Source organism: Anser cygnoides, chromosome 1 (genome assembly GCF_040182565.1).
Source record: "Anser cygnoides isolate HZ-2024a breed goose chromosome 1, Taihu_goose_T2T_genome, whole genome shotgun sequence".
NCBI lineage: Eukaryota > Metazoa > Chordata > Aves > Anseriformes > Anatidae > Anser > Anser cygnoides.
The window spans coordinates 104,495,345-104,521,806 of record NC_089873.1 but is presented as its reverse complement, the minus strand read 5'-3'; the positions used below and the strand labels follow the sequence as shown (position 1 = coordinate 104,521,806).

Genomic DNA, 26,462 nt, shown 5'->3' with positions numbered 1-26,462 from the left:
CTTTTATTGCCCATAATACAGCTATATATGGCTAGTTGGTGATAGGACTAAGAGCTGACCAGAAAAAAAAAAAAAACAACGGTTATGAGCAAAGCTATACAGCCTGTAGAAACCTTTTTTAGGGGGCAAAATCAATCCATTCTCCTGTCTGACAATCACTGTGTTTCCGTAATGGGACCCCATTAGCACCTGGTGCTGGAGACATAATCCTTACTAAGCTGAAGATGTTGGTTCATAGTACACAGCAACTCATCTCCAACCTTCCCACTACCTAAATTGCAGATGGATCGTCCTCTGCAGTCCAACCTCTTCAAGCTTTATTAGGGCTAACAGTGTGGTCCCATGCTCTGGAGGTGCTCTGCCATTTCCTTCATTATGGCTGTGAGTTCTCTGTTCCACCCTGTTCCTCTTCCTTGGTATGACTTCAGGTTCCCCTGTCACCCTTCCCAGTGCCTCCTCTGGTGACAGGCCAGCGGGAGGGCAGTGCACAGCTCTTCACCCACAGTGCCTCTTGCTCTGAGAGGTCAGAGCTCAGTGCAGCACAAACTTCGTAAAACTTCAGGCTCCTGAGGCACTCTCAGCTTGAGGAATTTGGACCAGGAATAGCAGTGAGAGCTCTTTGCAAAGCATTAATTTGCAAACATCGTGTTGTATATTTGTCTGATATGGTGCATATTATTTATATAAGTAAAGGTTTTACAAAAGAGCATTTGTTTTTGTCATCATTTTGGTACCACATGGGTGTGGCAAGTAGAAATTGACACAAAGAATTCACAAGTAGTTTATCCCTCAAGATTTCTGCAGAGAGAAACTGGCACTATCCTATTAGACTGTTTATCCTTTTCACTTGTAATTTTGAAGCTGTTGACAGTGTCAACCAGCAATCAAGGTCACAAAGAGTTCAGGCAATAGGTACTTTGGAAATACTAACAAATATCAGTGATGTAAATGCTAAGGTTATTCAAGATACTTCATCCATTGATCCTCCACATCCTTGACTCCTAGTTGACCAAACTGGACACAGAAGTACTGAATCAACACACATTACAAACCAAGAGGAGGAGCAGAAGTGGGAAAAGGATTTCTGTGTTCCAGCTTCTGTTATTGGCCCATACAATACCATTGTCCTTTTGAATGAAATTGTTGCAGAGGTACTAGAAAAAGTAGCATTTTCTAAAGGAGCAGCTGAGACGCTGTTTTTGTTTAAATTCTGTCAAAAAAAAAAATGACGGAAAATATATTCTATAATTTTTGACATTGAAGTAAGGAAATTAGTGACATTACACAACAAGAGGATAAATGCAATGAGTAAATGCAAAGAAACATGTACTGCATCCCAAACTGATTCTTCTGAACCTAAGGCAGATTAAATAAGGAATAGACGGTTTAGCTAATCCATGTAGTTTATTTATAGGAACTTAGCTCTCCTGCAATACATATATACATATATTGAAATGCATTTTTTCTGTTTTTATATACTAATTCATATTACTTGCTAAAAAAATATTCCTTGAACTAGCATTATAAGTTAATTCAACCTCAAATGAATTAGGTGTGTCTGCCAAGAATAACTCCCTGGAGGATGACGTTAATGTAACATTACTTTTTTCAGCCTAAGAATGTTTTACTTGCTCTTTTGACTGTGTATATAGGGAACATTTCACTACTGCTTATACACTGTTGGGTATCACTTGTGTTTATAGCATATCCCTTATGGAGATAGTGCCTGTGCTATTCTAGGTCTCTTCCTCATTGGTATTCACCCAGGAAAAAGCTAAACCCTCAGGGGGATTGTGGGGATTATACCTCAGACACCATTGCCTGAGTTGTTGGGAAACAGGAGACATGTTTTGGATTTCTAGGAGGATTTTTCTTTCGGAGAATGTGGGCAACATGCATAGCAAGGGACTGTGCTCTTGGTTGGTCCAGCATCTCATGGTTTGCAATGATGAACAAGTCACAGACTGCATCCGAGTAACTGTACGCTGCTGCCCCAAACCATGCTTTCATGAGCGTGTCCGTCTCTGCATTCTTGTTGCTCTCATCATAATAACTAAAGGTAAAATTAATGACAGAATCCTAAAGATTTCACAGCAAATCTGGCAGATATGTGAGCTCTCGCCAGGGCTGCCCTTCAGAAAACTCCCCACGACTGGGTATGCAAAGTTTTGGGTGCTTTTTCCATTCTTCACAAGGCACAGGGTGCTGCCCACATGCTGGGTGTAGCTCCTTCGTACTCAATGAATATTGAGCTTGTGTTTCCGTTCATGCAGATACCTGAGGGACCTTTTGGCAACCAGACACTTGGGATGCATCTAGTGTTACAGCAACTGACATTTGCTTTATCACCCAAGCAGCTGTGATGCAGAGACCACCCACTCTGTGAAAGCTCCAGCTCTGCAGAGAGATACCGGCTTGTTCTTTGATAACGTAGGAAAGAGGACAAACAGGGGATGGGATGGTTATTTGTACAGTGTGTAAATATGGGCATGGCTGCCATCTCCTGGTGCACGGGAGTATGTATGTGGCACATTGTAGGAGGGTGTTGGCTCGAGGGATATTGTTTCTTTCTTCAAATGGCTCCTGTACTCTGGCTCTTAAAAAAAAAAATTAGAACATGTCCATTTAAAAGCAGGACATTTACATCATACCCACAGCTGCACACAGCATTACTCTGGGTCAGCACACAGAGTCCTTGGACATCACATTGCAATAATAAGAAACAGATTTCCATTAAACAATACAAAGACATGCTTCAGGCCCTTACAAATGCAAGAGGGGGTTCCAAAGCATGTCTCCCTGCTGCTTGCTCTCTGTGTCTCCTGCATGCTAATACATGAAAACCAGGACAGAAAGGGGTTTCAGGGTCATGGAGTCCAGTCCCCTGATACTTGCCCTGTCAAGGGTTTTTAGCCTAGATGTATTCATGTCCATCATTGTTCTTGAGGTCAAGTAGTTTTTTCTCCCCTCCCTGATGCTGGCCCTTCAGTATTTCTATGGGCAAAAATGTCATTATTTAATCACATATGTATTAAATACTCGTGGTGATGGAAATCAGATTTGGTTCGCAGAATAAATGCTGAGGGGCTTGGCATGGAAGATATCATTTGTTCTGACAACTCTGGTAGGAATAAGCAAGCTTCTGAAGGGGAAGGAGAAAGTAGGTTGCTGCAAGAGCAAGAGCCAGAGTGGATGGGGAGAAGCCAAAGTATGGCAAGGATTTTGAAGGCTGCATTTGACTTTTAAATCTGTCATGCACTTCTGTGACTGGCAAGTTTTCCTTCAAGCTTCAGGTATAGCTAAAACACCGATGTTGTTGCTCCTATTGTCATCACTACTAAGCATACCAGTTGAAGGACTGATGTGGCTTTTGAAGGTCTGGAGTTAATATTACCTGGGGAGAGGTAATCTTCCTGTCTAATAGGGGCCTGTCTCCTCACACTGGTTAAGGCAGGTGGCACCAAAGTTCCAGGGCAGGGAGGATGTTGTCTCCATGCCGTAACCTTGTCATTAATCACAGTTTGGAATCAGCCTACTCTATAAGCTGGAACAGTGTTTTTACTAGTCCAAAGTGACAGAGGATGAGATTAGATCAGATGTCTTCTGTGTTTATATCTATCAGTGTGGTAGACCCAGTCCTAGGCCCTAACATGACAATAAGAGCAGAGCAGTGATACAGTGGGTCACTCCAACAGTTAAGTTTCCAATTAGACCAGAAAAAGTTTGTCCTTCTGCCTTTAGTGGGAAAGGCAGCACATTTTATAAAGAATTACGCACTCTGGCTAATTAATTAAATAACAATAATAATAATAATAATAGGCTAGTTAATCCTTCTGCTACTTCTGTGCATCTGAATGACGTGATAATACCCAGAGTTGACACCAGCAGTGGCAGAACTGTGACACTAGCTGACATTAGCAGTGTCAGAACATCCATCACATGGATGGGAAAGCCAGAGAGCTCTGCCTCATTGCACCCTCGTTCTGAGCTGTAGCAAGAGACTACCCCCAGCCAACTGTGTTTCAGGGAGGCTGAGGTGCCAGCCCATGATGATATTTATTTTGAAGTCCAGGTTCCAATTGCAGCATGTCACCATCTCTCACACTGCCCTGTTCATCATTTCTGCTTTCATCATGTGTTCTCTTGCTCCCTTAGTGATAGTCCTGCTTATTATGGGACCATCACCACTGAGAAGTTCTTGCCTAATGAACTAGGGCATGTCTCTGGCACACCTCTCAGACCACTTGTACTGGTGCAGGGCCACAGGGCCCTGTAATATTCCAGCTGGAGTTGTTACAGCCTCCATAAAATGTTGTCTCTGCTCCAAGATCTCTCTTGGCTCCAAGATCCCTCTTCTTTTCTTCTCTGAGCTCAGCAGTGTAGCCGCTTACACTTCAGAATGGGCTATTGAATAGTCAGAAACCACATTTGGCCTAGGAGGATTTGAAGAGAGCTGGAGCCTGGGACTGCATCGGGTGAGAAGTATTTCATCTTCTTACTTTGTTCTTCCCTAGGAGTTCACTTTCAGGAACGTTTGTTGCTGGACTTCTCTTTAGGGACTTCTCCTAGCAAGACTAGATTAGACTCTGTGAGAAGGTGGGACAAACAAGCAGTTGGGCAGAAAAACAGATAATTAGAGTGGACAACAGATGAAAGCATATTTTTAGTGGGGTGACAGTCAGAGAGGCAAAAATTCATCCATAGAGAGCTGGAAAGGGACATAAAGTAGGATATCCCTACACTGGCACACACTGCTCCCTGAAAATGTCCAAGGAACTAATGGACACTAGCTAATATTGCTCTGAGACATCATGGTGGAACAAGAGAGGGCCCAACAGCTTCCAAGATGTGTGTCCAGAACTCATCATGTTGCATAACCATCTCATATTCTTGCTAGTGCTGACCTACTATTATTAATACCCAAAACATTCTTCACTGTCCTGGTTAGAGTTAATTCACTGGCTGGGATAGAGTTAATTCTCTTCACTTTTAGTTTGTTATTTTTGTTTCTCACTTCTCTAGCTTGTTAGCAATCGGTAATAAATTTACCTAATCTCCTTATGCTGAGTTTGCTTTGCCCGTCATGATAATAGTTGAGTGATCTCCCCATCCTTACCTCAACCCTTGAGCCCTTTTCATCCTATTTTTCTCCCCCCTTTCCCTTTGAGGAGGGGGATTGAGAAAGCGGTTGTGGTGTAGCTCGGCTGCCAAGCTGAGTAACACACCCTGTTGCTGTTACAGGATTAGGATCAACTTTGGGCTGATATATGCCATACTGGACTACAGAGCACGCAGAATAAAGTGGTTGGAGGGAAAACACAGCAACATATGCAGTCCAGGAGGTTCCTAGAATGCATTGATGATACCTTTTTCATCCAACAGAGAAGCCAACAAGGAGGGGCATTCTGCTGGACCTCATATTCACCAGGAATTAAGACCTTGTTGGTAATGTGAAGGTTAAAGGCAGCCTTGGCTGCAATTACCATGAGATGGTGAAGTACAGGATCCTGAGGGCAGAGAATAGGGCAAAAAGCAAGCTCATAACCCTGGTCTTCAGGAAAGCAGATGTCAGCCTCTTCAAATATCTTCTTGGAAAAGTCCCATGTGATAAGATTCTGGAAGGAAGAGGGGCCCAAGAAAGCTGGTTATTTATTCAAGGATCACCTCCTCCCAGCTCAAGAACAGTGCATCACAGCAAATGGGAAGTCAGGCAAAAATGCCAGGAGGCCTGCATGGATGAACAAGTTGTTCCTGGCCAAACTCAAACACAAAAAGGAAGCATATAGAGGTTGGAAGCAAGGACGGGTAACCCGGGAGGAATAGAGAAACATTATCTAGTTATCCAAGGATGAATTTTGAAAGCTAAAGCTCAAATGGATCTTATTAATGTATATAAATACCTGAAGGGAAAGTGCGAAGAAGATGGATCCTGGCTTTATTCAGTGGTGGTCAGCGACAGGACAAGAAGCAATAGGCACAAACTTATAAAAAGAAGGTTCCCTCTGAACATTAGGAAGAATTTTTTTTACTATAAGTGTGACTGAGCACAGGTGCAGGTTGCCCAGAAAGGCTGTGGAGTCTCCCTTCCTGGAGACCTTCAAAAGCCACCTGGACGTGGTTCTGGGAAGCTGGCTCTAGGTGCACCTGCTTGAACAAAGTGTTGGACCAGATGACCTCCAGAGGTCCCATCTAACCTCAGCCCTCCTGTGATACCATGATTCAGTGACATAGCCCTTGCTTCTGGACCAGCTAATCCCCTTCACTTAGTGCTGCTTACAAAAGGCCCCTGGTCTCTTTCTTGGGTCTTTGCAAACTAATTCTCTACCATCAACCTGCCTTCTCCTCTTAATTCAAATTCAGGTCTCATTTAATCTCCAGGCAACATCATCATCCTGCTCCAAGGATTTGGGCCATTCAATCTGCCTTCTTTCTCCAGAGAACTGGAGTTTTAAGTACATTGATCTCTGACCTTTTCTATGTCAAAGTCTGACTGCATATTTATTCTGAAGTACCAAAAAATAATGACACCTGCCAGCATTTTTAGGTTGTCATGTGAACTACCAATGTGTATGGAATTTCCACATTGCTCTGGGTAAAGCCCTCTCAGTGTTATGCTAAGCTGTGAGCAGGATTCTCATGATGTTTCAGTAATTATGGCAAGAGATATGGATGAGTCTTCATTTAGGTGCTGCAGATTTTCTTAAAACTTGTTAATGAAGGGGTTCCATTTTGTGCTGGCCATGCGTGCTATACACTGTATAGTTTTATGCCATTGTACTTTCTAGATTCTTGAATGGGGCTCAGCTAACATCTGTAGCATAATGAACGCATATATGCTGATGAGTCTCAAATTTAGTTGCCATATGCTGCAATAGCTCAGTAAATTACAAGTTTTGTTGCTGAGTTGTTATGGACTTCAGTGTACTCAAATACATAATGATCAACTGATCTGATTTCTCCCAAAAGAAATGGTTAACACCAGGATGGCCAGAAGGCACATGATATCCCCCCTGAGGACCCGGACAAAGGGGAAGAAAACTTCAGCTCTGCTGTACATTGCTTGGAGTAACTTTATTTTGTTAGTGTAGGAGACACTCATCAGCCATCTGTGCTCAATTTCAGATTCTCCCTCAGATAACAGGGTCTGGAAATCCCTCTTCAGCCTGCAACTTTTCTGGTTCTCTTAATTGTCTGCTAAATATCTAGAGACCTTGGCAGGGATAAAAGATGTCATTAATCAAGTAGAAGATAGAGGCATGGCTCCTAACAGCCCTTGCCTTATGCTTCAGATAATCATTTGTGCCTGTCAGCTTGCAGGCCCAAGTAGTAGCACATTCCCTAGTAGCCTAGTGGGACAACACGAATCAACTGCTTGAAAGTACTGGAACTGGGGCTCCCAGCATGGTTCATTCAGATGTTTTTCATTATTTCCAGTGCAAACTGCAAACTGCAGAAATGCCTAACACGCCTGCATCTTCTTTTTGTCGCCTGCCCTTAGAGATAGCTCAGAGCTTTCTGTATCTCCTACCTCACCATTCCACTCAGTGCTTCCTTTTGGAAAGTCAGAGACTTTTTACAGTTCTCCACATGTTCTCCCAGTTTGCAATGAACATCTAGGACTCCAGAATGTGGAAGAATGTGTGCACAGGAGCTGAACAAGAAAAACAAAACTTCTTGAGTTGACATTTTCCATTTATTCTGTTGTTTCTACATAAGGAGAATAAATACATTTTTATATATATATATAAAATCCATTGTAATAAAGTTGTATTATATTGTAATAATAGCAGTAATATAACAGTAATATAATCATAATATAACAAAAAAAGTAATGTTATATCATGAAGTATTTTCTGGAACTGTACACACGGTTATGAAAGTGACCTTCATAAGAAATTTTCAAAAACAATGTTCTGCTCTGATTAAATCTATGGAACAAATGAACAAGAAAAACTATTGCTTGCTGGCCTCTCAAGAGGGTATTCATAGAATCTGAATACAGAATCAGCAGACCTGAAAGCTTCATCCTGGGGTATGATTCCCATCCACACTGGACTCTCAGGAAGCCTTCTAAAGATGCAGAACACTGTAACCTTGTTGCCTGGCCGTGTCATCTGAACTTCCCAATGATTTCTTGTCCACAGGAAATGTTCCTTCTGCTGTGTCCAATATTTGGCAATGCCCAGCCTTCTGGGTGTAAGGGCCTTTTGTAGTGAAACTATGAAACATCGTTCAAAGCTGTAGTAAGAACGACTGCCAAGAATCAGCTTTTCCAGTCTTGTAGGTAATGCTGTTGTGCACAAAGTGAACTTGTAAGCATGCTGTTGGTGTTAGTATTCAAAGTTTGACACTGGAGGAAGCCCCTAGCAAGAAGACAGAAATACAAACATTAACAGCTAGATGCCAAAAGCTTGAGTCTCTTCAACACGATCCGGAGTTTGAAAATACAGCATCAGTTCTGAGAGTTCACTCTGATCCACCATCACAATGTCAGAGAATCTACCTTGGGACACAGTTTTCCATACAACAGGATAACACCCCAGAATTTACGTGCAGTATAAATCCCTCCTAAAAAGGCCTCCTACTCAGAAACAGAAGCATTTAGAAGGTAACAGATTGCTTAGCTGAAACCAGGGGAAGTGGGGGCGGATCCTGTAGAAAGACAGAATTATTTGACTTAGAAAGGTCCCCTAGAGGTGTCTAGTCCAACAGTGTGTTTACAGTGTGGCTAACTCCAAAGCTAAGTCAGGCAGCTGAGAACCTTTCCCAGGAAAGTCATTAGTATCTCAATGGATGAAGATCTGACATCCTCTCTGGGCACCTGTTACCAGTACAGTACCACTGTCAGCAGGAGGCTTTTTCCTTCTGTCTGGTTGGAATTTCCCCTGCTGTAGCTCACACCTGTTGCCTCAATTTCCATCTGTGAAGATTTAAGGAGAGTCTGGCTCTGCCATTTTTGCCTTTATGTGGTGGAAAACTGCAATAAGATCCCATTTAACCTTCTAGAGGTGGAACAAAAACATTTCCTTGTAGATATATACTAGGAAATACATATAGTATATTTGTAAATATACAAATGCACTCTCCTTGCAGGGCAAGTGCTCCAGCCCCCTGGTTGTTGCAGTGATACTCCACTGAATTCTCTCCGATTTCTAAGTGCCCTTGTTAGGAAGCCCAGAACTTGACACAAGAGTCAGTGTATTTGTCAGGAGCATGTCTGGAACTCACTCTCCTCATTACACCTCTGTGCTCAGGGAGTTTTTCTCTGCCCCAAGGATAATGTGAGCTGGCAATGGCCAATGAGACATATCTGAACTTTCAGCACAGTTAGTATAATATGGCTGGGTGTTCCCAAGCACTGAGCATATACACGTTCCCGTTCTTTCTGTAGGGAGTTGCTGGTTAGTCAGAATTACTGGTAATGGATCCCATTCACCTTGATTTTATGGCTGGCTTGAGTTTGTCTGAGTGAGCAAAGCAGCTGAGCAAGCGCTTTACTTTTAGCATGAGTATCCCAGTGCGAGCTTCCCAGCCAGTAGGGCTCCTCAGCAATCAGCATGGTTGCCAGGGGCACAGGAAGAGCCAGGTCATTCATTAGCTGGTTCTTTGAAACTAAGACCTGAGACCTGAAGGCCATATTCAGCGTGTACGGCTGCCTAGGGAACTGCTGAATCTGCTGTTGTTTCCACATACTCAAAGGGATGTAGCAGACAGCTCTGTTCATATCTCTGGTAAGCAACATACTATGCATTTAACTATGATCTGCTAAACTATTTAATCTCAGACATTAGGAGACTGAGGAAAGCTCAAAGCCAAAGGAAAATATCTCCTAAACAGTTACATTGCATTAACTACTTTGTTAGGTTAGCTGACTGACTGGACAATGCCACTGTCTGCATCCCCTGTTACCTGAACTTCTTAGTCAGACAGTTAGAATTAAGAAGGGTGGTTACTGAGGTATTAAATGACCTGTGTAAAATTTGGGGTGGATGGAACTGAAATGGAGTCCAATGTTTAACTTTTTTTCCTGTCTGTCCTGTTTAACTTATAAACAGGTTAGTTTTCCTCCTTCTACACTTCAAGTACCTGTCTGTATTATGCAGTTGTGTGCATTTCTTCCTCTATCTTTTGCTGTCCATTCAGTTAGCCCCCATTTTACATACAGGGAACAGTTCAAACAAGGACTAGCTTGCCCCATAACAGATGGCTGAGCTGGGAATTTATCTCCAGTCCTGCTCTTCTCTCCTGTTCAGTTGACCAACTCCTCTTTCTTGTGTAGTGGGATATCAGACCATGCAAATAACTTCTGTAGTTATGAAACAGCTAGTAGGGAATGCAGATCTCAGTCATATGATAATCTTATATGTAAGCTCTGAAAGTGAATCCACACAGCTGGGCTTTTGAACACACTCAGAACTTCATTGAAATCAGTGGGCCTATCCTGAGGGGCAAAAAGAGTGTACTTGAATCATGTTTACACAGATCAATGAGCTTTTAGTATCAAATAGATCCAGTAAGCTGCAAGAGAACATATTGTAATTGAGCCATGTAAAATGTTGAAATAATTTACCCTTTCCTTAGTGTCAAACTGTGAGTGTTTTTAATTCCCTTCTCTATTCCTGGCCATAAACAAAGGCACAATGTATCAGCAAAGTCCTTGGCAATCTCTTGCCACTTGGCCCTCTTTTTACGCAACACCAAACCCATGCCAATTTTTCCTACTATATTTTCTGCTAACACCATTGCCAGGGCTCTGCAAACTTCATTTGTCTAGGACTTTGCATTATTTTAACTCTCAGCCTTTTCTTTAAAGTGGCTACTAACCAAAATGATACGCTTGAGCTCTATGCAGTTCAGAAGGATGTACAGACTGAAACTCCAGGGCCAATAATCTTCTTCTCCATGTTGGTATGCAACGAATTTTTTCCAACTGTAACTGTAATCTGAGAAAAGAAATATACAGTCACTCCTGTTGAAAGACAAGCTGTCCTGGTTTTGGCTAGGATAGAGTTAATTTTCCTCCTAGTAGCTGGTAGGGTGCTGTGTTTGGGATTTAGGATGAGAACAACGTTGATACCATGCTGATGTTTTGATTGTTGCAGAGCAGTGCTTACACCAAGCCAAGGACTTTTCGGCTTCTCGCTCTGTCCTGCCAGCGGGCAGGCTGGGGGTGCAGCAGGAGCTGGGAGGGGACAGACCCAGGACAGCTGACCCAAACTGGCCAAAGGGGCATTCCATACCATCTGACACATGCTGAACAATTAATATGGGGGGGCTGGCCAGGGTTGGGGGACCGGCTGCTTGGGGATAGGCTGGGCATCGGTCAGCGGGTGGTGAGCAATTGCATTGTGCATCACTTGTTTTGTACACACTATTATTAGTAGTACTATTATCATTATTATTATTATTTTCCTTTACTTTCTTTTCTGTCCTAATAAACTGTCTTTATCCCATAGGCTTTCATTTCTTTCTGATTCTCTCCCCCATCTCGGGGGGGGGGGGGAGGAAAGGGTGAACGAACAGCTGTGCGGTGCTTAGCAGCCAGCCAGGTCTTTCTAGCCTAGTTCTTTCATCAGAAATATCAGTGAGTCAATCTTTTCTCAGTAAGACAACGGTAAAGGACAAGGGAAAGATATTCATCTGAGGGTATTCATGCAAGAGCCCAACAATGACCTGCAACTACACAAATAAGTTAGTGGAAAGGGGAACCAAAACTATACAAATAGCAACATGTCCAAAAAGGGGAATTACCAGACAGAAATCACTAAAGTGGCTTAGGCAACCCATACCACAGATATCACATAAGGACATAAGGCCAGAGAACCTCGGCCAAGAGAGAAAGAATCTGTGAAAGACAGGCTGCAGGGAACAACTGCAAAGGGAAATGGCACATGCAATCAGGACTATTTAAGCACACCTTTTGACAGCCTGGAGCTTGATCACAGAAGCTTCAGATAATAAACTTATTGCTTCATTCATGAATCTGTCTGACTTACCTCTATGATCAGGGAAAACCTGATGTGAACGCCCTAATATTTATCAAGATTAACAGTTTCATATTTATCTTAGTGTTGACAGGATAGCCAGAGCTTCTTTCAGTCCTCCGGTGGCATAATCCCAGGGACAGGTTCCCCAAGATAAACAGTGTCCTTAAAGTTTACATTTGACTTGGTAGGTTTTGTAGCTGCACACTACAGTAATAACTATCCAGACACGTATGTGGAATTCATCTTTTCATATGTACTTTCAGTGAGCTACTTGTCTAGACATTTTTTCTAAATCAAACAACAAGAGTCAAGCCAGATATACAAAAAACACAGGTGCAAAAGACACATTTGTAGTATGTGATGCATAATCTGAGTCTCCTTTAGATGGGTCTTCTTCTCTTCTCCAGCTATCAAGAGAATCTCTTTACTAGGTGCAGTTAGTAAACTGATGTGCATATATATGCTAAGAGGGACAGGAAAGATATTCCTGCAAGGGTTTCACACTGTATATAATGACGGCATTCATGGCTAGAGAATGACATAACTTTCCTTGTTCACATTTGGCAAGAGGAAATAACCATGCTGGTCCTACAGCTGTTTGGGATTGGGAAAGAAATAAGGCAGAAGAAAGCAGCATTTGGGCGCTCACCAGTCGTTCCCAATACCAGTCGTCCACACTAGTACAAAGTACAACTGCTGGTAGTGGATATAATCCCATAGGTTTTGGTCTACACCCAGACAAAGATGAAGAGTAGTTGGGTTACCTGCAGGACGCATAATACGTATGATGACTCCTTTCATCATCAGGTTCCTGAGACCTTGCCGGTTACGAATATCCAGATGTTTGAAAATCTTGGCTGCGAATATTTCCAGGGTTACATTGGGGTGCATCCTCAGGAACTCCAGAATTCTTCTGGAGCATTTCCCACAGGGGGTAGTAGATAAGACCCAGGTGATAGAGCAAGAAGCTGATGACAAGGGCTTGAAACAATTTTCCAAGAAGTTGACTTCAGCGTGTTGGGTAGAATTGTTTGTGCACCAACCCTTCCAGACTTTACCTCTGCGCCACTTGATCGCATACAGCAGGCACACCACCTTTGGGTGTTGGGAAGGCAAATAGTTTGATTTGAAGTCATCTGGCTGTATCTTCCACCTGAAATAAAAGTATCAACAGTGCCTCTATGACCCCAATATTTCAGTGATGTTTGGTCACACTGTGCACTGCCTGCTCTGTGTTGCATCAGCCAATGCTTATTCCCACTTTCAGCTTTTTCCATCACAAAGGAGTAGCTTGAAAAATGTTACAATCTAGTAATATAAATCTGGAAAGAGATGAAGACCCCTGAATGATTCCCCTAGAGTGATTCTGGTGAAAAACCCACAGCACTGAGAAAGGTGAAACACCTCCTTGAGAGATGTTGGCAGGGTGAGCCATGACTGGCCAACATCATGCTGAGATCAACACTGTTCAAAGCAGTGAGACAACTGGAAAGGAAGACAAGGGAAAGGAATAGTGAGAAGAAAACAATTTTCAAGGCTTCTTAGCCTCGTCTGTCTCTGGAAAATTCCATGGAGCCCAGGCAGCCTGATATGGTAGAACAATATGCCTTACCTTTGGTTGTTCTGTCTGGGTGCATGACCTATGCAGAAAAGATTTGTGAATCATCTGGGGACAGTAGTTCAGAAAATTAAATCTCCTCTACACCTCCTGTCCTGGTCCTTTTCACTCCCTACCAAATCTCTTTTATATAAAGTGGCTTAATAAGTAATATCTGTACAGCCGTTCTGAGATCTAGGAGTGGTGGATTTCTACTTGGGAGCTAAACTTGGTCATTTAAACTATTATGTACGTGAAACTTTGCACACTTTAACACATTATTGTATACTGTGATATCAACCAATTTTAACTTCACTGATATCATCAGTATTGCATCTGCTTTTGTCTGACAAATCAAAGAGTAGAACCAGATCTCTTCTCACTTTGTATTTTCCAAATCACTTCTGCTAGGCAAAACTTTAACTAGTTTCCCATTGGTACTCATGACAATCTCTTTTTTTAGCATGAGACTTTTTCAAAAGCTGGAAAATACCAGTAACAAGAAAAAAACTGCAGAAAGGCAGGTGATTTCCAATACCTATGGGGTAGCACCACCAACCTGCCTGATTATATATACATTTTGACTTTCATGGCAGCAAAGAAGTTTGACCTTATGAATCATTCAGCCCTTCACAGATTAGGGTTTCTTTTGCAAAAGCCCATCCATGCCAAACTTAAGAATTTCAGAACCTTCCTTTTACTGGAGGAAAGAGAGTTAATTTACTTTCAAATAAGATACGAAAGGCACGTTTCCATATATTTTAGCGCTTTAAGAAGGGGAATTATGAAATATACACAGTCAAATTACATTTCAGCAGGAATCTAATAGTGTTCTTAATTAACAGAGACCTGGTCAGCTCCTTACACAGCCTAGTGGTACTAATTTTTTAAAAGGCATTTTCTAGGTGGTTCTTGCATTGGAAACAAGATAGGTGAAAAAAATAAAAATAATTTGCTCCACTAATAATTGCCTTTGAGATGTCTTTACACACTGAGTGGTCTTTGGGGATTCAAATTCTTCTTGCCTAATGCAGATAAGGGTTAACACAATGAGACATTGGCATTTTGAAGCTCAACCTAAGACTCAAGACAGAGTAACACATTGAAAGAGATTACACATATCCACAAGTGTCTCCTTTGCCAACACACAGAGTTTTCTGTACTCACCAGTACCTTAGATACAACTACAGTAAAGATCTACACTGAATATGTAGAAATAGGCCCACTTTCCACATAGGTGTACTTACCTCTACCGATATCAGCCGCCATTGATATTTCTGTAGCTGTCTATAACCTCTTGGGCAATGGATCTCCTTTTATTAGTCTCATGTTTATTTCAGTTTCTATTCTTGAAGATTGGACTTTGGATGTCTGCAACACCGCTTAGCTGAATGTTTCCTCATGGTGACTTGCTCTGACGCAAGTAAACTTCTTCACTGGGTGAAAGTTAAAGAAAGGAGGGTGAGTCCCATTCAGAAGTGAATCTGGGTATGTACGTAAGGTCACCTGCCGGAAGCTGGAACCGTCAGGTGAGCTATTTTTACTGTGCGAAACAGAAAATTTCTCTCTTTATTACCACTAGTCCCAAGTAAGAAAAGCAGCTCTTCTGGGTTCATTTGTTTTCTCTGTGTTTGCTGTGGCACTGTTACTAAGCGCTGCTGCTAATCAAGACGTTTTTGCAAGTCAAACAAGGCATCTCAATTTACAAGTGCATATTTGTAAATATCTACCACAGAGAAGGAAATGAAGAGAATATTGTATCACCTCATCTCTTTTTCATGAGGGTTTATTAGCATATATAACATTGAAGCAACAAATACATCGGTTGAGGTGTTCCTCTCTATTGCGGTAGTTTGTCCTTTTTGCTGTGTCAAGAAATTATTTTATTGTATTTGCTGAGATAAAACTAAGACACAAACAGTAGCTATTTTACGTATATGGCCCATCAGATCTTCTGAATAAACAGTGCAAGGTATATAACAGCAACGAAAAATGATGGTTGCAGTTACAGTGAACAATGCAGGGGGGACCACAGCGTTCTGTCATCTGAAGCTTCCCAAGCGGAAGTGCCAGCTATGGCCATGCCATGTCTTACCATCAGTATTGCTCTTCAACATTTTTGTGGTACGTGCTGACTAAACCTCATATTTACTTAGATATATAACCCAAATATTTTTTTCAAATTTCTCATACTGTCGATTATTTCCCTTTACAGAAGTTGCTTAAGATAATGTTAGAGATAAATGTGAAGATGATTTGTAAATTGCTGTGCTATGTGTAACATCTGAATATATCTCACCCACTCCAGCAAATGGGGTTTTGAAAAAATAACCATTGACCCCCTACACACACCTCCCAAACATAAAAATGCATTTTGGAGGAAGATACACAGCAAAGGGCACATAGTGGTGGGCATACATTCATTAATGACTTTTTTACCCACCAGGTTCCTTATATCTTCACAGTAATATTAATATAAGAGTGACAGGGAGCTAACTCCCTGCAGACGTCTCCCAGGAAACAGATATCAGCATGACAATCCTACAACATGATAATATTACAGAAATGGTGTCTACTGGATGTACTATTCCCCTAATTTATTTCACTAAGCAGGTGTGTTTTGAGAGTACAGGCACATGGCATGTATTTTTTCTCAGAAGTCTCTTGGCTTATTTGACAGTTGAAACCCAAGGTGTATATTTGATAACACTGACTCCAGCATCACACTGAACAATTTTATTCAGAAAAAAAAAAAAAGAAAAGAAAAGAAAAGAAAAAAAATGGACATAGATAGAAGTCATAGAAAAGGGAAAGGGAAAGATATGGAAGAAATTAAGAAAGACAGACAGGTTAGGGAGAAGAAAGAAGAACACATTAGAAGGAAAATTAGATCAGACACCACAGAAAACAAAAAGATACAGGGTTTGAATCAGCCAAGTTCGTACTTTGTAAATCCCTGAGGATTTTACAAGGTCCTGAGCTTTGATTCTTACCTTTGCATGACATTTTTGGATGAATGATCTACTGGAAAGAGATGAGAATCAGCAGGTGGAAGTCTGGAAGCAAGGAGGAAGACAAAACGTGAATGTGACTAAAAGTCCAGATCTTGTGCCACAAAGGCTTAGGTCTCAATCCCCATTTACAAGCTGCCTCCTGGAATCAATTTGTAATGGCAAATTTTGTGTTAGTTCAAGTGTAGATTCTGCTGCTGGAGCATTTGACCGTAAAATGAACATCCACTATATGTTGGAGTTTAATGGAGTTTTCTCAGAAGATATCTATGTTTCTAAGGAAAGAAAAAAACGGTTTTGTTTTGTTTGTTTGTTTGTTTGTTTTTTAGATTTATACTGTGAACTTTACATTTAAAAAGGGCTAAAACATGACTCTGTGTATGAATATATATGCATGAGTACACAGCTATTTACATACATATGTATGAAAAACAACACAGTAATGCAAATAAAAACAAGCTTGTAGACTCACAAATATACATCCTTAGAAGCATATGAACATAATAATGAAAAAAATGCAAATAAAAATGAACTTAGAAGCATATGAGTTTAACAATCAGACCTGCAAGGACATCCACCCAGAGGTGGATAAGGACATCCACCCAGAGGTCTTTTTACCTCTCCAGCACCTTCGCTTTCCTTCTCTCCAACTGCAGGCTACACAGCAGAATCATACTTTACTGGGACTCCTGTTCAGTTTCTGTACGTGGCAATCAAAACATACCAGATTAAGATAACTGTTAACACCCTGCTACTACTCAGTGAGTTTTATGAGTCTAATTCTGAATAACAAAGTGGAATGACAACCAGCCATGAAGGTATGTGGGCAGAGCCTTGACCAAGACAAAGGCTGAGGACAGATGGTTAGTGGGAAGGACTTACCTGTGTGCTTACTTCAGTATTACTTTCTGTTACCTTAACAAAACGTACCAATATCCTTATAAAACATATTTTTATACTAACTGGTGATGCTATAGAAAACAAAGAAGTGGATCAAATATATTTCATGAGGAGAGTGTGAGAAAATAAAAGAAGCCGTAAGTGAAAGTATCTGTACTTTGGACTATGGTTTTCTGCTCTAAGCAGTCCTTCTGCTGTCACTGCACACTACTTTGCACCACAGAAGGACTATATTTTTATCTTTCTGATTTTGCCTAGTTCACAGAATCATTCCTGCCTTTTTGTTTCAGTGCACGTGCTGTGTAAAAGCACTGGCAGAACAATAAGCTCTACATACCAGAAGAAAACCTGGTGGACATCAGAGTATCCACCCTCCCTTTGAGAGGCTGAGTCTGGCATGCAGTCATCACAAAACTGGCAGGGCTCTAAATAGCAAAAGGATGACAAAACCAGGTGGACTACACTTGAGAGAAAGCAATGATTCATCTGTTCTTTTCCTATCTGTCATATCAGAGACAGCGTTCAGAGTAGCTCTGTGAGCTTTCAGTGCAGAGCATATCTTTTCCAAGCTCAATGGCATACATATTGTTAAACTCACACCAAAAATCACCTGTAAATTCTAGCTCCCATGAGAGGCAAAACCTCCATCAGAACCAGACGTCAGAACCATTGGATGGACACTGTCAGTATTGGTTTGGCTGAGATGGAGCTGATATTCTTCAAAGCAGCCCATATGCACTGAGGTATAGACTGGTGATAAAAACAGCATTGATAATACATCCGTGTTTTAGCTATTGCTAAACTGTGCTTCCACAACATCTAGGCCTTCTCATTCTGCCCCCCAGTAAGTAGGGTGGGGGTGGGCGAAAGGCTTGGAGGGAACACAGCCAGGACAGCTGGCCTTAACTGACCACAGGGATCTTCCATGTCATTTAACAGTATACTGAGATATGGGGTTGATCTGCCAGGATTTTCGTGTTTCAGGGCCTATGCTACTCTGTAAACAGTCTCTACTCCTGTCACTGGCATGGAGTATGACTGTGAGATAGCAACCTGTTTGTTTAAGCAGCAGTATGTGCTTTATCATATTCCTCATAGAAGAGGCAAGTCAATCTTCAGAGGACCATCTATCAATAGCCTTGGTAGCTTGGACTTGAACAATCATGGTGTGTGGTGCAATAGCAGGGGGTACCTGATGCTACTGTGAGATAACGCATCAAGGGAAGAGATTTAGGGAATGTAGCTGAAGTGATGGGTACCAGGAACCTTTTCCCAGGCTGAAACTGTTTTGCTCGTGCCAGTCAGTGGAACAAGGAGGAACACCAACTATGCAGTGGTTGTTTTGGACTGTATTCATCTCACCTAAGAAGATATTAAGGGAAGTGAGAGATTAAAAAGTGGATATGGGGCTAAGTAGTGTTTGTGAGCAGTAGATGGCAGAAGTGGAATACAAATGAGGTGGAAATTAAGGTGGAGAGGCAGACCCTGTATCCAAAAATCCAGCTGAATTGTCACAGTTCAAACATATATATGAGCACACCCAGTGGGGTCAACTGCAAATGCTCATCCAAGTATGAAAGTGACCTGAAAATCACCCCCAACTATGCAAATAGTCTTGGCCTTGGCTATGGATTAGATTTTCCCCAGTCAGGATGCTGCTATGGAAAGACCTCACAACTGGGAGTGCAAATAATCCAGGTGACACTAGAAAACAGAGGGAATTACAGTACAATGGCTCAGCTCTTTTCCCTGTCATAGTTTTCCTGTCTCATCTTAGACAAGTCATGCATGATACTGTCAGGGAAGCCCTGCCAGATCTCACTACCACAGTTAACACATTGTAGATTTTGAAGTTAATAAAGTTGCTGCTCGTCTTGCAGGCAGGCAGGGCTGCAGGATGGGTAACATATCCATCTGTACCTCCTCTACCACAGCAAATCTCCACTCCACAATCCACCTTCAGCAGAGGCTTAATCTGAGACACCCAACCTCCGGTCACCATGGCTGAGGTTCAAGGATTCTTACATGAAAAGACTCATTAGTTGGTAAGAAAACTTCTTTTGGTTTAACCAGACCCACTGCAGCAATGGATGCAGTGCAAAAAAAGGTGATGCCAGTGCAAAGCACTGTAGCTCTTCATAACATCTCTGGGGCTGCAGATAAGGAAACAGAGGTGAGATAGGCTCCCAAAGCCAATCTGGGAGACAAACCTCCAGCTGCTCCCTGTTCAGAGCTCTGGGATGCCACCAAGCGACCACCCAGATGCATGGGTAGGGTGACTCATGCAGAGCGTGCTGGCACTTCTGCTGATGTTAATGCTGAAACATTGATGATGATGGCAGAGAGCAAGGTCTCCAACCTCTTCAGCAACTGGCAGATCTGAGTCTCACCAGGAATGATGTAAGAAGAAAGACAACAACTAGTGGCACCTTTGTCTTGTTAGAAAGCAGACCATGGCAAAAACAGCAGCCATGTTGTATGGCAGGACACAGGCTTAGGCTGGAGATGGAGAAGATCTGAACAGACCGTACTAGCCAGGTGTTCAGAATGAGGTGAAGGAGAGTTGCTGAGGTGCTGTATGGTGTCAAGATGAGGTGTGTTGTCTACAGTAGGCCAGGTTAAGTTATATTTAGTTTGCTTTCCTTTCTGTAATCACCACACTGTCCATGCATATATATTACAGACTCCAAATCTGCAAATACTGCAAGAATGCTGTACCCACAGTTCTGTCTCAAGAAAAAAAAAATAAAAAAAAAAAAAAAAAAAAAAAAAAGACAGACAGAAGCACGGACAGCGAAGGCTGGGGCTCTTTCTTGACAAGACTGGATGCTTTCTTCTCTCAGAGGATCCAGCAAAAACAACATCAAAAAAAAGGGCTTTGCTCTACAGAAGTTTATTTAAAGACAAATTCCAAATTTAGATTTTGTTTTGGTTCCAGTAAGCCGTGTAGTCTTACTGCTTGCATATGCCTACATGTGTATCTCAAATATAGTCACATATAACCCTATACTTAACTACACTTAACATCCACAGCCTGTAAGTGACTGAGCTTGAGTGCAAATTTCAATCCATTGGAAATTAAGAAGTTCCATTACCCAAGCCAGGAACAGAAAGGCCACAGTGCATAAAGGAATAGCAGTGACCATAAAGGTGTCATATGGACTGGATTCAGGCCCTTCTGTTTCTCTTTACATAAGAACAAGACATCTCAGTACAGAACATCACCCAGCAGTTTCCAGATCTTTTCCCTAGTCTCATACGTCTGTGCTGCACGGTCAAATGTCAGTGCTTCAGTCAACTATGGCAGCAACAAGAGTATTCTTGTGTTTCATGGCTTGGCTTTTGCCTCTACCAGTTCAGGAGAGACTAATTCTGATTTCTAAGTTCTGATTTTTAAGTTACTCTTGAGAAATATTGCTCAGCTGCATCATTGATATTTGGTCTGTCAGGTCCCATTTAGTATGTTTATTTTTGCTGTTACATTATACATAGTCTAATATTCTGTATTTCATTTCCTTTCTCTCCCCACACACCCTGAAGAGAGAATAGTCTGCTAAGAACTGACCTGAACGTGATGTCACTTCTGGCTTACCATTTGACCTCAGATTGCTTTGCAAGGGAAATATGGTTTGAAAGAATGGCCTGGAATAGAAACTTCATCACAGTATTACAGGTAATCAGAATCTGAACAACTAACCAGGAGTCCAGAACCGCTGTTTTCCCTGACCAGGTCACAGTAAATTTTGCCAGACACTACCAGGTCGCAGCAAGGGTCAGCTACCCCCAAAGGATGAAAAGCCATGTCAAGGGAGATAAAGCAACCAGCAGGGCAGGAGCCTCACTAGCAAGGTCCTGTCCCACTGTACCCCAAAAAAGTTGATCAGAGCAGGCCTAACTCTAGCAGCCAGGATCAGCCGACAGTCCAGATTTTCAGGCAAATTCATGCCGGCCAGTCAGGTCCTAGGTCAAGTAGGGAAGTTATTTCTTAGGTCGGGGTGATCTCTGTGATAATAACCAAGGTCACGCACAGAGCAGCAATTACCAGGATGGTGTATAGTGATAAGACATGTCTGATGTCAACCCAGAAAGTCAGATCGACAGTGTCCATGGCTAAGCATGAACACGGGCCTGGACATCAGTGTCACAGAGCTGGAGACAAGCACAGTTGTACCATAGCTCAGGCAGGGTCTAATAACCCAGACATGAGCTCAAATGGAAATCCTCGGTAATCCACAGACAGGGTGTCAGTGGGAGCCCCAGGTGAGGCAGGTCAGGGCAGCTGAGGCTTTTTAATGTCCTCAGGGCCCTGAGTTCACAGACCATATAATTGCCTTCAAGTTTTATTATGAAAGTAAGGTAGGGGGTTTTCTTGGTTGTGACAGTCTTGCTTCAGCCAAAAGCAAAGGTTACAATGCAAACAAGGGCTGAGTGTGGTAAGCCACAGCCAACAGGGCAATGTAAACAAGAAATGAACATAATGAGCCTTGGCACGGACCATTAATCAACCCGCAACAGGAGAACCGTTTCTGAAACTGCTGGATAAGTGTACTGTGATATCATTTGATTGGCAGCTAGTGCCAACAGCGATCTTCCAACAACCTTCCGACCAGAAACCGAGGGAGGGAACTGTTGTGTGAACAGCTGCCAACATTTAGAAGCAAAGTGCCCAAAGTAGAACAGTTGCACGTTGAAACCAAATTGCCACCTAAGTGCCTGGCACTGAGACTGGTGGGAAGGAGTGCCATGTTTGCTCCCAGCCTCAGCTTTGCTGACTCACTCGAGCTGTGATTTGAGGTGGTCTGCATGTATGTGTGCAAGTGTGTGTGAAAAGCTTTTCCTGACATACCCTATCCCCCACTTGATCTGCTTCATAAATTGAGCTTAGAGATGTCATATTTCAGCTGTTCCTCTTCCAGGACAACTTGTGTGATCAATTTTCTTTGCTTCTTTAAGACCGTCTTGAAAACATCATCTCCTGATCTTGTAAAATAGAAAGATCTGTATCTAACCAGGGGGATGCATCTACCGAAGTAGACTTAACTGAGGAATGATGCCATTCTGTGAGTTGCAGGTAGCCACCTCTTAGTTTCTGTAAGTCACATTGTCTTTAGGCTAGACCTATCCAAAACTTCGACTAATTCTATTGACTATGTTAAAACTTTAATCAAATGAATGAGAGGAGAATCAAAGCCAATCATAGCTTTAGAGTTTAATGACTGAAATGGGTATAGAACAGTGTTTATTCTAGTCTTGAAAAATAACCTAGTGTCAGGAACAGGGAGTGGAGAAAGGTTCTATTCCCAAGCACACAGTACTGATAGCAGGGCTGTACCTTTGCACAGTACAGAGGCCACCTCAGAGGAACAATATTAGAAGAGTAGTGGGCATGAGACACCGTTCCCTGTTCTGCCTGCTACCTGCCTCCATCAGGGATATTTAGCATTTTCCAGTGTACTCAAGTGTCTCACTGACAAACTGTCTGTCCAGGATATTGGTGGCTTTCAGAAATTGGGGTAAGTTAGCAACATTTTATGATTGCTATCTTCTACATACAAACAGTAATCTTCTACACACAAACAGTATCAGTTCATCTTCTGTGAGTGAAATCCCTTAGTGGAATACAGACTCATGAAATGAAAATAAAAATAGGATATTTAGATCTTTTAACAGTTACACTTTGTACTTGCTGCAATTTTAAATGGACATAACACAAGAAGTCTATTACTTGTAACAGATTAACAGATTTCCAAAATGTTCAATGACATGCTTAACTGTAGATTTCTTTCATTCCATTTCACTAAAAGTAACATGTCAGAAAACTCCAATACATTGAAATCATTGTGTTGAAGAACTTATATTAGCTTTACTAGATTTATTATTTGTTTATTTATTTATTTGTACACAGAATCTCTCATCTCCAGGGGCACAACCTTTCAGTATCAGCATCATTGGTGAACACAATTTCTCATTCTCTTTTGCCTTCCGGGAGACCTGACAAAAATCAAAGGCTGGAACTTCCCAGGGGACTGAAGTTCTCTTTTGAACAGCTGTGCTCATCTTTGCAAGAAAGTTCACCCTTCTGACCAGTAAGGGCATTTGACACACAGAATCTGGAAGGAAATTTAAAGAGGTATGTAGGGGCCCAGTGATGAGGAGGGGATCTCAGAACACAGCAGATATTGACAGTGGTGAGCAGTGTCAGTGGCAAGTAGAATTATTTGGTGAACAGAAACATGTGCTCGGAGACAGATTAGAAAGGAATATGGGGGAGGCTTCCTATGATGAGACCAGTTTCAGCTGAAAATCAAGGGATTTCCCACTCCGGAACCTGAAGGAGAAAAGACACACTCTTAGCCTTTGCTCTCTACTATGATGAAGAAAAATCTGCAGTGCTTCTCTCTCAGTGGCATGGGGTAGTTCCTATGATTAGGGTAGTTCCTTTTCCAAAAGCACGCTGCAGCAGTCTTTAAACTCCCACTAGATGTGAACAGCTTCTTTCCTGCTCAGTGACCCCAGACTGCGAATTGCTTCATGTGGTTTCCCTTGTCCCTCAGAGTCTACTAGCCTCAAAGACATTCTTGAGCTTCAACTCATACATAATTATCTGTGACTCGAAGCCCACAGACCAGGAATCAGCAGCAGCATTTCCTCTGACAAACTTTTTTCCAACAGTAGGTGTAGCCTGGAGAAATGGAAGCAAGCTGACCGACCTGAGTATATTCAGGCATCAGACAAGCTCAGGAAACAAGAGTTTTTAACCCCTGAAGCGTGCCCATGCCACTGAGACAGCTTGGCCACGGACAAGGCTAGCTGACAGATGCTCTCCACATTGCATTTGGAAAAAATACCATTCTCTTTATTTTTTCCCCTCTCCTTCCAGCAGAGGACTCCTTCAGCCAGCCTTTTCCCAGCAGCTGCCTTTAATTCCCTAGGACAAGGGAGAAGCACCTTATCTCCCATTCTCTGGGGACTGACAGGAAGATGGTGTCTGTAAACAGGAAGAGTTTTCATTCAGATTTGGTTGCTGAGACTCCTGTCCCCCTTCTCTTGTAATATCTGAATATTATTTTTCGGATGTGCTAATTTGTTGCTGAACAGTGACGCATGTGCCCCCAAAGGAGCTGGACAGGAGGACACTGAGCACAAGAAGTAAGCCTATACCAGATTTACCCATGCCCTAAATTAACCAGTTCACCCTTTTCCAGTCCAAGAAAGCACAGGAAAGCCCTGCCTTTGGTTTTCATGACAGCAATGGTGACATCAGCCAAGCACTTAAGGTCCATCAGACTTCTGCAGATCTCTTCACTTTCTATGCAATAAAGTCATGCTACATGAGTGTTTATGTTCACATAGGAGTGTTTTTTTAAGAATTTCTGTATTTCATAACAGCAGCATGCACAGGGTCTCTGGGACAAGTAACAGGTGATGGAACAATCGATATAATTGCTGGATCTTTTACTTTTACAGACGTTGTTCAGGAAGTAGCTTTCAGCATCAGAAAAACATTTTTGACTCCCCATATCCAAGGCCCGCTGGTCTCACCCCACTGCAGTTCACAGAGTAGGTATGTCTCCTGTGGATTCTCACAGGAGGCAAAATGACACTTTAATGCCTTTTTAGAAATATACATGCTGAAACAGAAGAGAAATTTCAAGGAACCAGAGGTTACAATTTTGTTTTCAGGAGTTTTCCAGTATGCAAAAAAGGGGGAGGGTGGAGGAAACAAGAGGAGGAAAGGAAAGGAAAGGAAAGGAAAGGAAAGGAAAGGAAAGGAAAGGAAAGGAAAGGAAAGGAAAGGAAAGGAAAGGAAAGGAAAGGAAAGGAAAGGAAAGGAAAGGAAAGGAAAGGAAAGGAAAGGAAAGGAAAGGAAAGGAAAGGAAAGGAAAGGAAAGGAAAGGAAAGGAAAGGAAAGGAAAGGAAAGGAAAGGAAAGGAAAGGAAAGGAAAGGAAAGGAAAGGAAAGGAAAGGAAAGGAAAGGAAAGGAAAGGAAAGGAAAGGAAAGGAAAGGAAAGGAAAGGAAAGGAAAGGAAAGGAAAGGAAGGAAAGGAAAGGAAAGGAAAGGAAAGGAAAGGAAAGGAAAGGAAAGGAAAGGAAAGGAAAAGGAAAGGAAAGGAAAGGAAAGGAAAGGAAAGGAAAGGAAAGGAAAAGGAAAGGAAAGGAAAGGAAAGGAAAGGAAAGAAAGGAAAGGAAAGGAAAGGAAAGGAAAGAAAGGAAAGGAAAGGAAAGGAAAGGAAAGGAAAGGAAAAGGAAAGGAAAGGAAAGGAAAGGAAAAAGGAAAGGAAAGGAAAAAAGGAAAGGAAAGGAAAGGAAAGGAAAGGAAAGGAAAGGAAAGGAAAAGGAAAGGAAAGGAAAGGAAGGAGAACTGCTTGTATTTTCATAAAGATTAGCATGGTCAGCACAATTCTACTTGAGGGAGAGAAAAATAAGTGCTAAAAAAAAGATGCAACTCTCAAGAATGACGTTTTCTGATGGATAAAATGAGATCTATTCAGTTCAGAACAGACCTCTAAATTTAGTAAGTTTAGTAACTGTACAAATACTGGAAATGTTAGTAGTAAATATATCCTTCATATTAGCAATTATCCATGATACATAAATAATAAAATATATTTTCCATGAGCACTCTGTAGCCTTTTTACAATTGTGCTATATGGAGATCTGTATTAGAATGCACTTCATATATATATATATTTTTTCACATTAGAGTAATTCAGAATATGTGTAGTAGACAACTGGACAGAACCTTAGCAGAAAAGCAAGAAACCCATGGATTGTTTTACAGATTAACACCCACCAATAACTAAAAACCCCACGATCTGAACCGAGGACAAATGAAATCTTGCAGATCAACTGTCACATGTTCTCTAACCGCAGGAATCACTGACTAAGTAAAAATGCATCTCATTTATCTAAGTCAGTCAGAAGGCTTTATATTCTTACCCTCTTTCCTTATCCCAGCCTCCCACA

General features: G+C 41.9%; 1 protein-coding gene, 1 long non-coding RNA gene and 1 pseudogene across 2 annotated transcripts; 1 reads left to right on the top strand and 2 right to left on the bottom strand.

The window, feature by feature from the left end:
- Nucleotides 1–7,677: 7,677 nt before the first annotated feature.
- APOBEC1 (apolipoprotein B mRNA editing enzyme catalytic subunit 1) lies at nt 7,678–14,432 on the bottom strand. Its single transcript, XM_067005481.1, has 5 exons — nt 14,140–14,432; nt 13,600–13,627; nt 12,752–13,140; nt 10,825–10,943; nt 7,678–8,363 (listed from the first exon to the last, which is right to left on the bottom strand). The coding sequence occupies exons 1-5, from the start codon at nt 14,204–14,206 to the stop codon at nt 8,331–8,333; spliced, it is 636 nt and encodes a 211-aa protein (XP_066861582.1). The 5' UTR covers nt 14,207–14,432; the 3' UTR covers nt 7,678–8,330.
- Nucleotides 9,527–23,228, top strand: LOC106048074 (uncharacterized). The gene is made up of 4 exons (XR_007159735.2): nt 9,527–9,731; nt 14,925–15,113; nt 21,036–21,168; nt 22,449–23,228. It is a non-coding gene; the product is annotated as an uncharacterized lncRNA (long non-coding RNA).
- Nucleotides 23,229–24,045: 817 nt separating this feature from the next.
- On the bottom strand, nt 24,046–25,575 carry LOC136786735 (C->U-editing enzyme APOBEC-1-like; annotated as a pseudogene).
- Nucleotides 25,576–26,462: the final 887 nt, after the last annotated feature.